Source organism: Peromyscus leucopus, chromosome 2 (assembly GCF_004664715.2).
Source record: "Peromyscus leucopus breed LL Stock chromosome 2, UCI_PerLeu_2.1, whole genome shotgun sequence".
NCBI lineage: Eukaryota > Metazoa > Chordata > Mammalia > Rodentia > Cricetidae > Peromyscus > Peromyscus leucopus.
The window spans coordinates 123,885,685-123,897,925 of record NC_051064.1 but is presented as its reverse complement, the minus strand read 5'-3'; the positions used below and the strand labels follow the sequence as shown (position 1 = coordinate 123,897,925).

General features: G+C 40.2%; 1 protein-coding gene across 1 annotated transcript in view; it reads left to right on the top strand.

Moving 5' to 3' along the window:
• Window positions 1–12,241, top strand: part of Macf1 (microtubule actin crosslinking factor 1) — a 339,831-nt gene that overhangs the window by 281,377 nt on the left and 46,213 nt on the right. Inside the window, exons 60-64 of the mRNA XM_037203340.1 lie at window positions 5,662–5,823; window positions 6,018–6,188; window positions 8,074–8,240; window positions 9,742–9,901; window positions 11,587–11,671. Coding sequence (XP_037059235.1) covers window positions 5,662–5,823; window positions 6,018–6,188; window positions 8,074–8,240; window positions 9,742–9,901; window positions 11,587–11,671 — 745 coding nt within the window. The remainder of the gene's footprint in view (window positions 1–5,661; window positions 5,824–6,017; window positions 6,189–8,073; window positions 8,241–9,741; window positions 9,902–11,586; window positions 11,672–12,241) is intronic.

The window sequence follows — 12,241 nt, the reverse complement described above, 5'->3', positions numbered from 1 at the left end:
CTTCCGCATTTGGAATAAAAGAGATGCCTGGCCCAGTGCTACATGGGAAAGTGCCTCTGGCTACAACTGATGGATTAAATTCTCCTGAGGTAATTGTTGCTCATTTCATTGGCAGGAAGGCCTAGAGAGAAGAACTGGAACTTCTCTCACTTGGTGGTAACTAGTAATGCCATAGGTCCTCCTTCCTTTTGTTAATTCTGTGCTCTTGAACTTGTTTCTAAATTTTCTAATGATTTTAGAGGGAAAATGTATCTTAATTTTCTCTGGTGTAAAATTTTACTCCTTTTTTACTTGCATATGCTGGAGCCCAAAGTAACACATTTGTAAATACACCTTTTACTTTTGTTTGTTTTGTTTTGTTTTGCTTTTTGAGACAGGGTTTCTCTGTGTAGTTTTGGTTCCTGTCCTGGAACTTGCTCTGTAGACCAGGCTGACTTTGAACTCACAGAGATCCACTATCTCCCAAGTGCTGGGATTAAAGATGTACGACACCATTGCACAGCAGCCTTTTACTTTTTAAAAACTTATGAGCAGGAAAGTGTGATTCCTCTTGAAAAAATGTAGCAAGCCTGTTTCTTAAAACCAAGAGAGCTCATGTTTCTTAGTGATACACAGTTAGGCTGAATCACACTGAGCTTTGAGTGAGACCTGAGTACTTCTGAACCACTCTGGGAAGATTAGGTGTTCCGAGTCTTCTCACTCAAGATTCCTCAGAGGATTGTGAGGATAAGGTGACAGTGCATTTAGAGTTTCTCTGTGTAGCCCTGGCTGTCCTGGAACTTTCTCTGTAGACCAGGCTGGCCTCAGACTCAGAGGCCCACCTGCCTATGCCTGGAAAGTGCTGTGATTAAAGGTGTGTGCCACCACCGCCACCCAGCTACATAATTTTGATTGTGTCCCTCAAGCTGCCAACTCTGCTATAAATCCTCTTGCCTAACTGGGTGATGGTTGTTTCCCTTTGAGGTCAACAGTTATCTTGTAATGTAGCTTCCTGTCGAGTTAGAATTTGCTACACTTTGTAGAATGTGGGATTGAACTGAGATTGCAGTCACCTCTCAAGTTAGAACAGTAGGCCAGTGACAGAACAATTTCTTGCACTCTTGAAATATGAAATACTTCTGATATAAAGCCTATAGCAGCAATCAGTGAAAGGGGATTAATTCGTAAAGAGCCAGTCTGATCAGCATAAAGAGTAATTCAGAGAAATCCTCAATGCAGGTCTCTGAGACCCTTCCAGGTAGAGGAGATCCTGGTTTTATAAAGTACTGCCTGGCAAATGACAGGAGAAAGAAATGGTGCCACCTCACCACTCCTTCTCTAAGTGGGGTTATTTGAGGCCAGGTGTCACTGTGTAGTTCTGGTTGGCCTGGAGTTCACTATGTAGACAAGCTAGTCATGGAGATCTCCCTGCCTCTGCCTTTGTGGTTCAAGGTCTGGGATTAATGACATACACCACCACGCCTGGCTATTTTGACAGTGCCTATTGAAGCCAGGCATGGTGGTGCATACCTACAATTTGAGCATTTGGGTTATTGGGGGCTGGGGGAGGGGATATTTGAGGCCAACCTGGGCTATATAATTGTGGGGCACACTGAGCTATAAATGAGGATGGGGAGGCAAGATAGAGAAACACTACTGAAATTATCATTAGTTGGATTTTTAAAGAAGTTTTTCAGAGCTGGACATGTGTCTGGTAGAGTACTTGCCTGGCATGCACACAGTCCCGGGTCCATCTGTAGCACTGCAGGAAGTAGAAACCTGTTTTACCCAAGGTTGTGTGAGTTCCAGTTTATACATTTTTAGAGAGTTTTTTGGTATGTGTGGGTCTTGAGACAGGACCTATTCTGGCTAGCCTGGAATTCGCTATGGAGTCCTCCTACCTCAGCCTCCTGAGTTCTGATAGTGCAGGTGTGAATCACCATACTTGGCTTTTAGGAGATTTTTAGAAGCAAAGGAACTTATTGTTTCTACGCATAAATACTTAGAACTCAACAAGTGATCATAACCTGGAATTTAGAGTAAAAGGCTTCAGAGCTTGTATGTTTATGCATGTACAAATGCACATGTGTATACCTAGGTAAAAATATAAACTTTCTGTTCTCTTTTAATATATAAATTTCATAATAGGCACTAATAAGAGTGTGATTAGAAGAAGCAAAATGTTAGTTGATTCTGTGTTGGGATCTTGGGCCACTGAGAGCAGCCCCAGCTACCTAAACCCCCAGCCTGTAGGTTCCCTCAGTCTGACTTACAGTCAAAAGTTCAGAGGACGAGGGGGCAGCCTCTTATACAAAGTAGGGCTTTCATAAAATAAAAATTGGCCAAGGAAGTCTTTTTAAGCAAAAATTGGGGCTCGTCTCAACGCCAATTCAGTATTTGAATGTCCAGCTGATAGGCAGATCTGTCATGGGTTTGTTTGCTTTCCCTTAAGCAATTTCTATACAAGGAGTCATTCATTCAGGAAATAAATAATTACTGAGCATCAACTTTGTGCCAGATCTAGCCTCTTGCAGTGAATAGAACTGGCACAGTGCCTGCCTTTGTGGGCCTTACAGTAGCATGTGGGAGGCTGATATGAAGCACAGCAGTGGCTCTTGTAAGTATATAATTATAAACTGACAGAGTGGATTGGGAGACAGTTGGATAGAGTGAAGAAATACTGTGGAAGTAAAATTAAGACTTGTTGATAGATTTTTTGTTGGAGGTGTATCATTTATCCAGGATGACATGGAATCTGATTTATACAGTTAAGTACAAACTGGACAGTAGTAAATTATTGTTTTCAAGAACAGATGTTAAGGTTTGATTTAGGAAGGAATAAATGTAAAGGGATGGGAAAGTGAGAGATACTGTTTCATTGGAACAGTTAGGTTCAAGGTGCCTGTAAGTGGTTGGTATATAAATAGATAATAAGAAAGCAGTTGGATGTGTGGTTTGAAGCTTAGAAGAGAGATTTAAATTGAGAACCATAAGTATTTATCAGAGTTAATAATTCAAGTGATATAGATAGATTAAATTGCCCACGCAGGACACTAAAAGAAAAGAGATAGCCAAGAATGGTGATGTACACCTACCAATTACCTAGAACTCAGGAGGCTAAGACAGGAGGATCATGAGTTTAGGCTAGCCTGAACTATATAGTAAGGCTTGTCTCGAATGAATGAATGAATGAATGAATGAATGAATGAATAAGAATTTTGAGGAAGCCTTTTGACTAACATCCTCCATTCTGAGGTAAAGAAGAGTAGAAAGAGAAGAAAAGTATCAAGAAAAGATGAGCCAGAATTCCAACAGAAATGCAATACCACCAAAGATAAAAGTAACTACAGCTCTCACCAGTGCCCACATACACACAAATAAAAACAAATCTTAAACAATAGCTTGAATGTATTTGATTTGATAGAGTAAAAAGAGCCCTTCAGTGTGGTTAAATACCTTCTGTCTTCTGGGCCTTCTCCTCCTTGTCCCTCCTTTTGTTTTGTTTGGTTTTGTTTTGTTTTGTTGTTATTTTTTTCCAGACAGGGTTTCTCTGTGTATCACTGGCTGTCCTAGAAATCACTCTGTAGACCAGGCTGGCCCAGAGATCTGCCTGCCTCTTGTCTGGTTTGTCCCTCCATTTCTAGTCCTCACCATCATTAATAAACCAGAGCCCTGTGTCCTCATAATATCCTTCATCTGTCCTCATCCTCACTCTTCTTGGTTTTTCTTCAGATTAATATCTTTAGTGTTACAGAACAGAGATATGTGGTGGCACTTGTGGATTTTTTTTCTGAGAACTGTATTTTGTTGAAGCTGAATTCTTTGTAGTTTGCCTAACAAAATACGATATGATCAAGTTGTAGTATAAAGTGAAGTGTACTGGTGATTTCCTTCCCGACCTTTTTCAGTTTTTACTGGGCCTTTCCGTCTTTACCGATTCACTTATCCAACCATAGGCATTTCTTTAGAATAAGATTCCATACACTGTGTGATGTATGGTCTATTGTAGAACACCATCACTCTGTCTTAAGCATTCAGTTCTGTTATGTTTATCTTGTCCTCTTCCATTTTCTGTCATGCTCTGGCTTTCAGAGACACACCTCTTTCTGAAACAAGGAACTTTGTATAGAAGAGAATGAAAGAAAAGTATATTTAGGCAGGCTGGTAAAATACAGCAATTGAGAGAAACCAGTTCTTTGGAATAAATATTTGTCATTCTTTCCCTTAAGACTATGAATTTGGCAAAAGTGTGGGAAAACTAAAGTTTTGGCGTTTCTTTGTTTTGTTTTTTGATTTTGAGATAGGGTCTCTGTAACTCAAATTCTAAAAGGTCTTTTAAAAAAACTCTGAGCCAGATATTGGAGTAAATGTGTAAAGATTAGAGAGACAAAGGAACAAGCCACAGCCACCACCTCTTACCTCACCAACTCTTCAGCCTGAAAAGCCTTTATTTAATTCCTGTCTCCTTGTGCTTTATATACCTTTCTCCACTCAGCCATCACTTCCTAGGATTAAAGTCCTGTGTGCTTCCCAGTACTGGAATTAAAGGTGTGTGTGCCACCACTACCTGGCCATGTTTTCTCTCCTAGACTGAGTCCAGGGTGGCTTTGAACTCAGAGATCCAGACCAATTTCTGCCTCCTGAGTGCTAGGATTAAAGGTGTGTGCCACCACTGCCTGGCATCTATGTTTAATCTAGTGGCTTGTTCTTTTCTCTGATCTTCAGGTAAATTTTACTAGGGTACACAATATATCACCACAGGTCTCATGTACTCCAGAAAGGCCTCAGATTCTCTATGCTGCTGCTGCTGCTGCTGAACTTTCTGATCTTTGTATCTCCACCTGAGTGCTGAGATTATAGGCTTGCTTACATCCAGTTTTCAAAAGGACCATTTTTTGTTCTGACTGTTGCATTTAGAAATGTCCAAGTTTTAACTGTAGTAGAGAAAACTAGACATATGACTTACTACACTTATTCCCATTGTTTTTTAAATTCTGTTGTTTCATGGTGGGCACGATCCATGATATCATCTTTTTAAAGTATTTTATATCTCTGTGTCTTCCACAGCACACATGGAGCTTTTCTTCTTGTAGACAGGGGAGTACTGTTTCAAGATGATTGAATGTGGTCTGTGGCCATGAAACAGAATGGAGTTAAATGGCCCCAGGGGTTTTAAGCTATGAGCTTTGCATTTTTCACACTGTTGATTTGTTTTAACTGATTGAGTTACTCATACTAGCCAGAAAAGTACATTGCCTGTTGTCACTGGTCAAGCAGCTAGTCTCCTGCATTTTTCCAAGATCTTAAGTACTTGTAATTTGATAACATCCTTCCCTTTCTGGATTCATAGTATTTTAAGACTAACACTTCACTATTCCCTATAGCTTTAGCATTAAAAATTAAGAACTGATTTGAAAGAAGATACTGAGTCATTAGGTTAAAGACCTAAATAGTGCTGTAACTGCCTCTGAGTGTATGTTACTAAGAGGATAATAAGAAGACATGTAACTGAAACATGAATCCGTGTGTCCCCTTGGTACCTCACTGTTCTCATGCTTACATTTTCCTCTTTGTTCCTTGCCCTCCTTCGTGAGGTCGTGAATCTCTTTGAGAATGACCAGATATGGTGTAAAAGGCTTCATGTCCTTTAGAGTAAATCTGCTTTGCTTTGCAACTCTCCAGATGTTTCAGAAAGAACAAGTGGATCCTCTTCAGGTGAAATTGCAGCAGGTGAATGGACTTGGCCAGGGATTAATTCAGAGTGCAGGAAAAAACTGTGATGTGCAGGGTCTGGAACATGACATGGAGGAGGTCAATACTCGATGGAATACACTGAATAAAAAGGTGAGTAGTGAGTAAGTAACTCCGATGCTAAGACTGGAAAGGATGAAAAAGAGACATCTAAACCTAAGACTTCCCTTGAAACTAAATGCCAACAAAGTTGAGTGTTGCTGTCTGTAATTACTAAAAGAATAAGTAGTAGTTTAAATACTACTCTCTTCTTTCTTGTTACTGAGCTCTCCATATTTGTGGCACAGGTTGCACAAAGAATTGCACAACTGCAGGAAGCTTTGTTACATTGTGGGAAATTTCAAGATGCCTTAGAGCCATTGCTCAGCTGGTTGGCAGACACTGAGGAGCTCATAGCCAATCAGAAGCCTCCATCTGCTGAGTACAAAGTGGTGAAAGCCCAGATCCAAGAACAGAAGGTGAGTGGGGATGCAGATAGCGGACTGCAATGCACAGTGACAGACAACCCAGAGTCTCGGTAGAACCGTAACCTACACTGGATTCTTCTGAGAAGGTGGAAACTGATTTTCATTGCTTTACTGTGGCATTTGTTAGACCGAGCAAGTTACGTACTTGCTCATGTGTCGTGTTTTAAGATCAGCAATATTTAGAATAGTGTTGTATGTCATGCATGAGTTGTCTATATTTTTTTGTCTTATTTGCTTAATGCTAGCATGTTAATTATACATAATACTGGGTTTCATTATGACATTTCATTTATGTACATAATATATTTTGATCATATCCACCTTCCATTTCCTTCTCATCCCTCTTCATTCATCCCCATTGTCCCACCTCACCCTCCTACTTTGTGTGTGTGAGAGAGACCTAGTGAGTGTCACTAAATCTGTCTACAGGAATATGGGTTCCTTTCCAATGTCTTTCCCTCTCCCATCTGCTATTAACTGTATCAGATCTTCAGGAAAGGGTGGGGTTCCGTGAGCCCGTTCCTAGTCTGTGACAGGGTGTCCAGGGGCCAATCTTAACACGGATGTTATACATGCAATCACAGCTGCTGAGACTTCATTACTGAAAGAGCACGTCAGGTCTGGACATCAGCATTACACACACACATACGCACGCACGCACGCACGCACATGCTACTTCCTCTGGCTCTTAATTCTTTCCTCCCTTTCTTTTACAGTATTTCCTAAGCCCAGGGAGAGGGAGATGGATAAATGTTTTTATGGCTTAGAATTCAATAATCTTTTACTTTTTTGAGTCAGGGTCTCATTAGCTCCTGCTGGTCTGGAACATTATGTTGCTAAGGATGGCACTGAATTTCTGATCCTCCTGCCTCCACCTTCCAAGTGCTAGGATTCTAAGTGTGACCCTCACCTGACTTAGGCAGTGTTGGGGATCAGACCCAGGGCTTCACGCCTGCTGAGCCAGCACTGTACCGGCTAAGCTCTCCAACTCCCCCGTCCTCTTTATGTTTTTGTTAGTTTATTTCTGTTTCAATGTGCCAGGCATGGTGACACATGCCTTCAAAACTAGCTCTTGGGAGGCTGAGACCGTAGGATTTTTTGAGTTTCAGGCTAGCCTTGATTACATAGCATAGATCGTGTTTCAGAAATAACCAGGTACAATGAATGTACACCAAGGGGAAAAATTTTTTTATAGACCATGTTTATCTTAAAAGAAGTTTTGGCTTTTTTCTAGTTTTAGTGAGATATAATAAAAAATGAAATTGTCTATGTTTGCAGCATACAAGATGATGTTTTGGTATATGTATGTAATACATTGTGAAATGACTGCCTTAAGCTAATCAACATCTGTCATTTCAGATCCTAATAATTTTTCTAAGTGATTTTTGTCTTGCTTGTTTGTTTTCTGAGACTCTATGGCTTACCAAGAATTCAGTATGTAGACTAGGCTGACCTCGAACTCACAGAGATCTGCCTGCCTTTGCCTCCGGAGTACTGAGATTAATGGTGTGCATCACCACTCCTGGGTCATGTATTTGTCTCTTAATTCAAAGGAAGTTACCTGTCAATAATACAGTGACAGCCATGGTGCTACTTAAAAACTGAAGTGAGTGGGGGTGGTAGGAACTATACTGTATCACATACTTTTTGGGTCAAGAATGCATTGTTCAATTAAGCTTCAGATTCACCCAGATGAGTTGTTTTGAGTTTTTTTGTTTTGTTTTTAAGCTAGGGTCTTACTATGGAGATCAGGCTGGCTGACTGTGTTTCCCTGGCGCTGGATTTAAAAGTGTGTGCCACTACAACTGGCTCTTAGTTTATTTTCAAATGACCCTGTGTTGTTACTCTCCTTTCTTCTTAAACATTTATACCACAGTTGCTCCAGCGACTCCTAGATGATCGAAAAGCCACAGTGGATATGCTTCAAGCAGAAGGAGGCAGAATAGCACAGTCAGCTGAGCTGGCTGATAGAGAGAAAATCACCGGGCAGCTGGAGAGTCTGGAAAGCAGGTGGACTGAACTCCTCAACAAGGCAGCAGCCAGGTAAGGGATTTGGGGCCTGTTGGGGGGTGTGTGTGTGTGGCTTATTTTGTCCTGTGTTTGGATACAGTCGCTGAAGTGCTGTAAAGGCTCTTGGATAACTCGTGTATTGCTTTGGGGGGTGTTCAGTGGCTTTTATTGCTAGGTGATAAGTGTTTAGCGATAACCCGCATATTACTCTCAGAAACTGATGTCAGAGACTGCTGGATGGGGGCGGTGGCTCTGTCACCACAGAGTTGCTGCTCCAGAAAACAGATGCAGATGCCTACAGTCTAGCCAAGTGATAGCTTGAGTTTTTGAGACAGTTTTTTCTTTTCATATATATAAAGTATATTTTAATGTTTATAATTGAAACTTGTCATGTTTCTTTTCTCTTATTTTATACTAATATTTGATTTTTTTGTATCCTCAAGCACTAGTCTGTGATACTGTTAAATATATCTGCATTCAAGAGATACATACATATTTTCCATCTAAAATAAGTAAATTAATAACATGAAATAGGCTTGCTAAGTGTAGCTTGGATAAAGCAGATGTTAAGTAAAGTTTTACTGAAATACATCACACAATCCCAAGTCTTTTTATTTTTATTCATCTTATTTACTTTGCCAATGCTAGGAATTGAACCTAGGACTTCATGCATGCTAGACAAGAGTTCGACTACTCAGCTACATGCCCCAGTAGTTCCAGGCCTTTTAAAATAGCTATCCATTCAGTCTGTTCTTATCATCCAAACCCCGCATTATGGCCTTTCATTACTAATTTGGTATTCATACAGATCTGTGGTTATTACCAGGTTCTATCTAAGGTGGCTTCTTTCCCCTTTGTAATGCATAGTATACTTACAATCCAAGCTTAATGTGGATATCATATAAGATTTAAGATTCCAAATGACCTGTGAAGTAAGAGTGGTGGGGGGGGGGGCGGGTGTTAGTCTTAAATTTTGATTCATAGTATAGTTTTGGCTTGAAATTACCAGAAGCCTAATTGGATTTTTGAAACTGTGGAGGGACTTCTAGCTCATAAAATTACTTACTGCTTTGGTTTTCAAATATTCTCTTCACTCATGTGCAGAGATAGCAAGGGTAGAGTAAGACATGAAGACAGTTGATTTGGGGTTCCTTTAAGTTTTATTTATCATGGCTGTTTGTTCTTGTGGTGCACACGCTACATTCCATTGTAATATGTGGAAGGTGATCTAAGGAGGAGGGCTAAAAGATCTCCTTCTATCCTACTCTACTCATGAGGTGACTGGAGAAGTCTTTGTGTAAGCCATCAGGGTTAGCTTTCTCTATTTGAATCAAGGGATACTTATCTACTCACCTTAGAGAAGGCCAGTGGGAAATGATGCAGTGAAAACTACTCCAGCTGTAAAGCAGCTCTCCTCAGAGTGTGTTCTGTTTGCTGTGGGCACTGAAACTATGCCTGGTAAAGACTGCTCTTTTACTGGACTTAACCCCGCATGACTTTCTGCCTGAGCAACTTGTTTTGTGTGTTTGTGTAGGCAGAAACAGCTGGAAGATATCTTGGTTCTGGCCAAACAATTCCACGAGACAGCTGAGCCTATTTCTGACTTCTTATCTGTCACAGAGAAAAAGCTTGCTAACTCGGAACCTGTTGGCACTCAGACTGCCAAAATACACCAGCAGATCGTTCGTCACAAGGTGGGAAGGCGTTATGATAGATGAAACACAGAACTGGAACTAGAAACTGAAAAACTGCAGCATTCCCTAGAAACTGTTTTATGGAGTTTTTATTTTAAGATAAGGTCAAATACTAGTTGGAAAAGATCCGTTGGGTTGGAGTAAACGTAGACATTGGTTAATAGGTTTACGGCAGAGGGAGGGAAAGCAACTTAGGTGGCACTCTTCACAGTGCTTCTGCCGTACGCACAGCAGGTGGATTTTTATTTTAATTTGTTCTCTTGTTTGTTGTTAGTCATTGTTTCATGTTTGCTTTTCATTCATTTATTTATTTTTTGTTACTCATTTTTTTCCATCTGGATTTCCAGGCTCTAGAGGAAGAAATAGAAAACCATGCAGCAGATGTGCACCAGGCAGTTAAAATTGGGCAGACCCTCTCCTCCCTGACATGTCCTGCAGAACAGGGTATCATGTCAGAAAAGCTAGACTCATTGCAGGCCCGATACAGTGAGATTCAAGACCGGTGCTGTCGGAAGGCAACCCTGCTTGAGCAGGCGCTGTTCAACGCTAGACTGTTTGGGGAGGATGAGGTGGAGGTGCTCAATTGGCTGGCAGAGGTTGAGGACAAGCTCAGTACAGTGTTCGTAAAGGATTACAGACAGGATGTCCTGCAGAAACAGCATGCCGACCACCTGGTATTTGTGTTTTCATTCTTATAGTTATGTTACTAAATTATTTTGTCATTTTGATATGTGTTTCTCTTCATTTCTTTTTCTTTTAATTTCTCTCCCCTCACCTTCATTCCAAACACTTCACCTTTATTGTGCGCATAGTGTGTTTATGCATATAAGTGCATAGTTGAATTGGTGCCAAGTACTCATTCTTTTTGGATAGGTCCGTGAGAATACTTGTATTTAACAAGCTTAGCTGATGATTATAGAAGATCATACAGGTTAGAGTCAAGGCCCATCTCACCTGCAACTTGTGATTTACATCATTGGGTAATGTAGCGGTAGATTTTTGAGCAGATGAGAGCACACTGTAACAAAACCACACATTCTAAATGGTACCCATGATCTCGTCATGTAGTTGTAACAGGAACATTTCTGAAATCCCAGGGATTCCATGTCATCTTATAAAATGTTCCTGTTTTAGCCTTTTCTTACTTTCTTTCTTTTTTTTTTTTTTTATTAAATTATGTGTCTTTGTGTATATGTGCCTGTGAATGCAGAGACCAAAAGTGTCAGATCTGTGTGGCAGAGTTACAGATGGATGTGAGATGCCTGATGGTGGTGGTGGGAATCAAACTCAGGTCCTCTGGAGGAGAAGTACATGCTCCTAACTGCTGAGCATCTCTTCAGCTGTGTTTCTGTTTACTTTTATGAAGTCTCTTTATTTTGGACATAATGGGCATTTTTGCTGTATTTTATTTCTAACATTCTTGTGTTCTTTTAATACTGATAGATTGGTAAAGCTGATTTCATCCTAAATCTTTTCTCATCCAGCCTAAAAGAGAGCTTGCCTATAAAGTATTTAATTGTCTTGAATAATCAAATAGAGAGTAACCTAAGAGAACCAAAGGAATCAAATATTTGATTTTAAACAAAACTGCTAACTCACCTCTTTAAATGCTCTTTTAGAGCTCTCTCATTTCTTTTCTCTGTTGTGCCATAGTTTTAAGATTAATGCTATTTTTTCCTTTTCAGGCTTTAAATGAAGAAATTATTAATAGAAAGAGGAATGTAGATCAAGCTATTAAAAATGGTCAGGCTCTTCTAAAGCAAACTACAGGTACTTTGAAAAGTGTACCCCTTAGGACCTCTACGATTTTTTAGATTATTTTATGTGTTGAGTGTTTTGCCTATATGTGTGTGTGTGTGTGTGTGTGTGTGTGTGTGTGTGTGTGTGTACCAGTTGTGTGCTTGGTACTCCCAGAAGGCATTGGATCCGATACCCTAGAACTGGAGTTATAGGTTGTTGTAAACCACTCTGTGGTTCTGGAAACCAAACCCTGGTCTTCTGAGCCATATCACCAGCCCCACCTCTGTAGTCTTAAAGATCGTAAGCACCCAGCATGAAAGCATGAACTTCTTCTCTTGGTCTGTGAGAAACTTGGTATTCAATTATTATTGAATATATTGCAGTATTCTCAAGGGAAGTTGGTTACGCGTTCATTTCCTGCTAAAACTTTTGAAAACCAGAAGACTTAGTTATCTTATATCTGGTTATAGATGACAATACATTGAATACCAGCATTGTCTGTAAAGTTTTGGGAACATATGGAAACACCTGCAGTTGGATTTAGAGCTTAATCTTAAAAGTGATTTATGTGGTTTAAGGTTTATTTCAAGTTAACCCTCA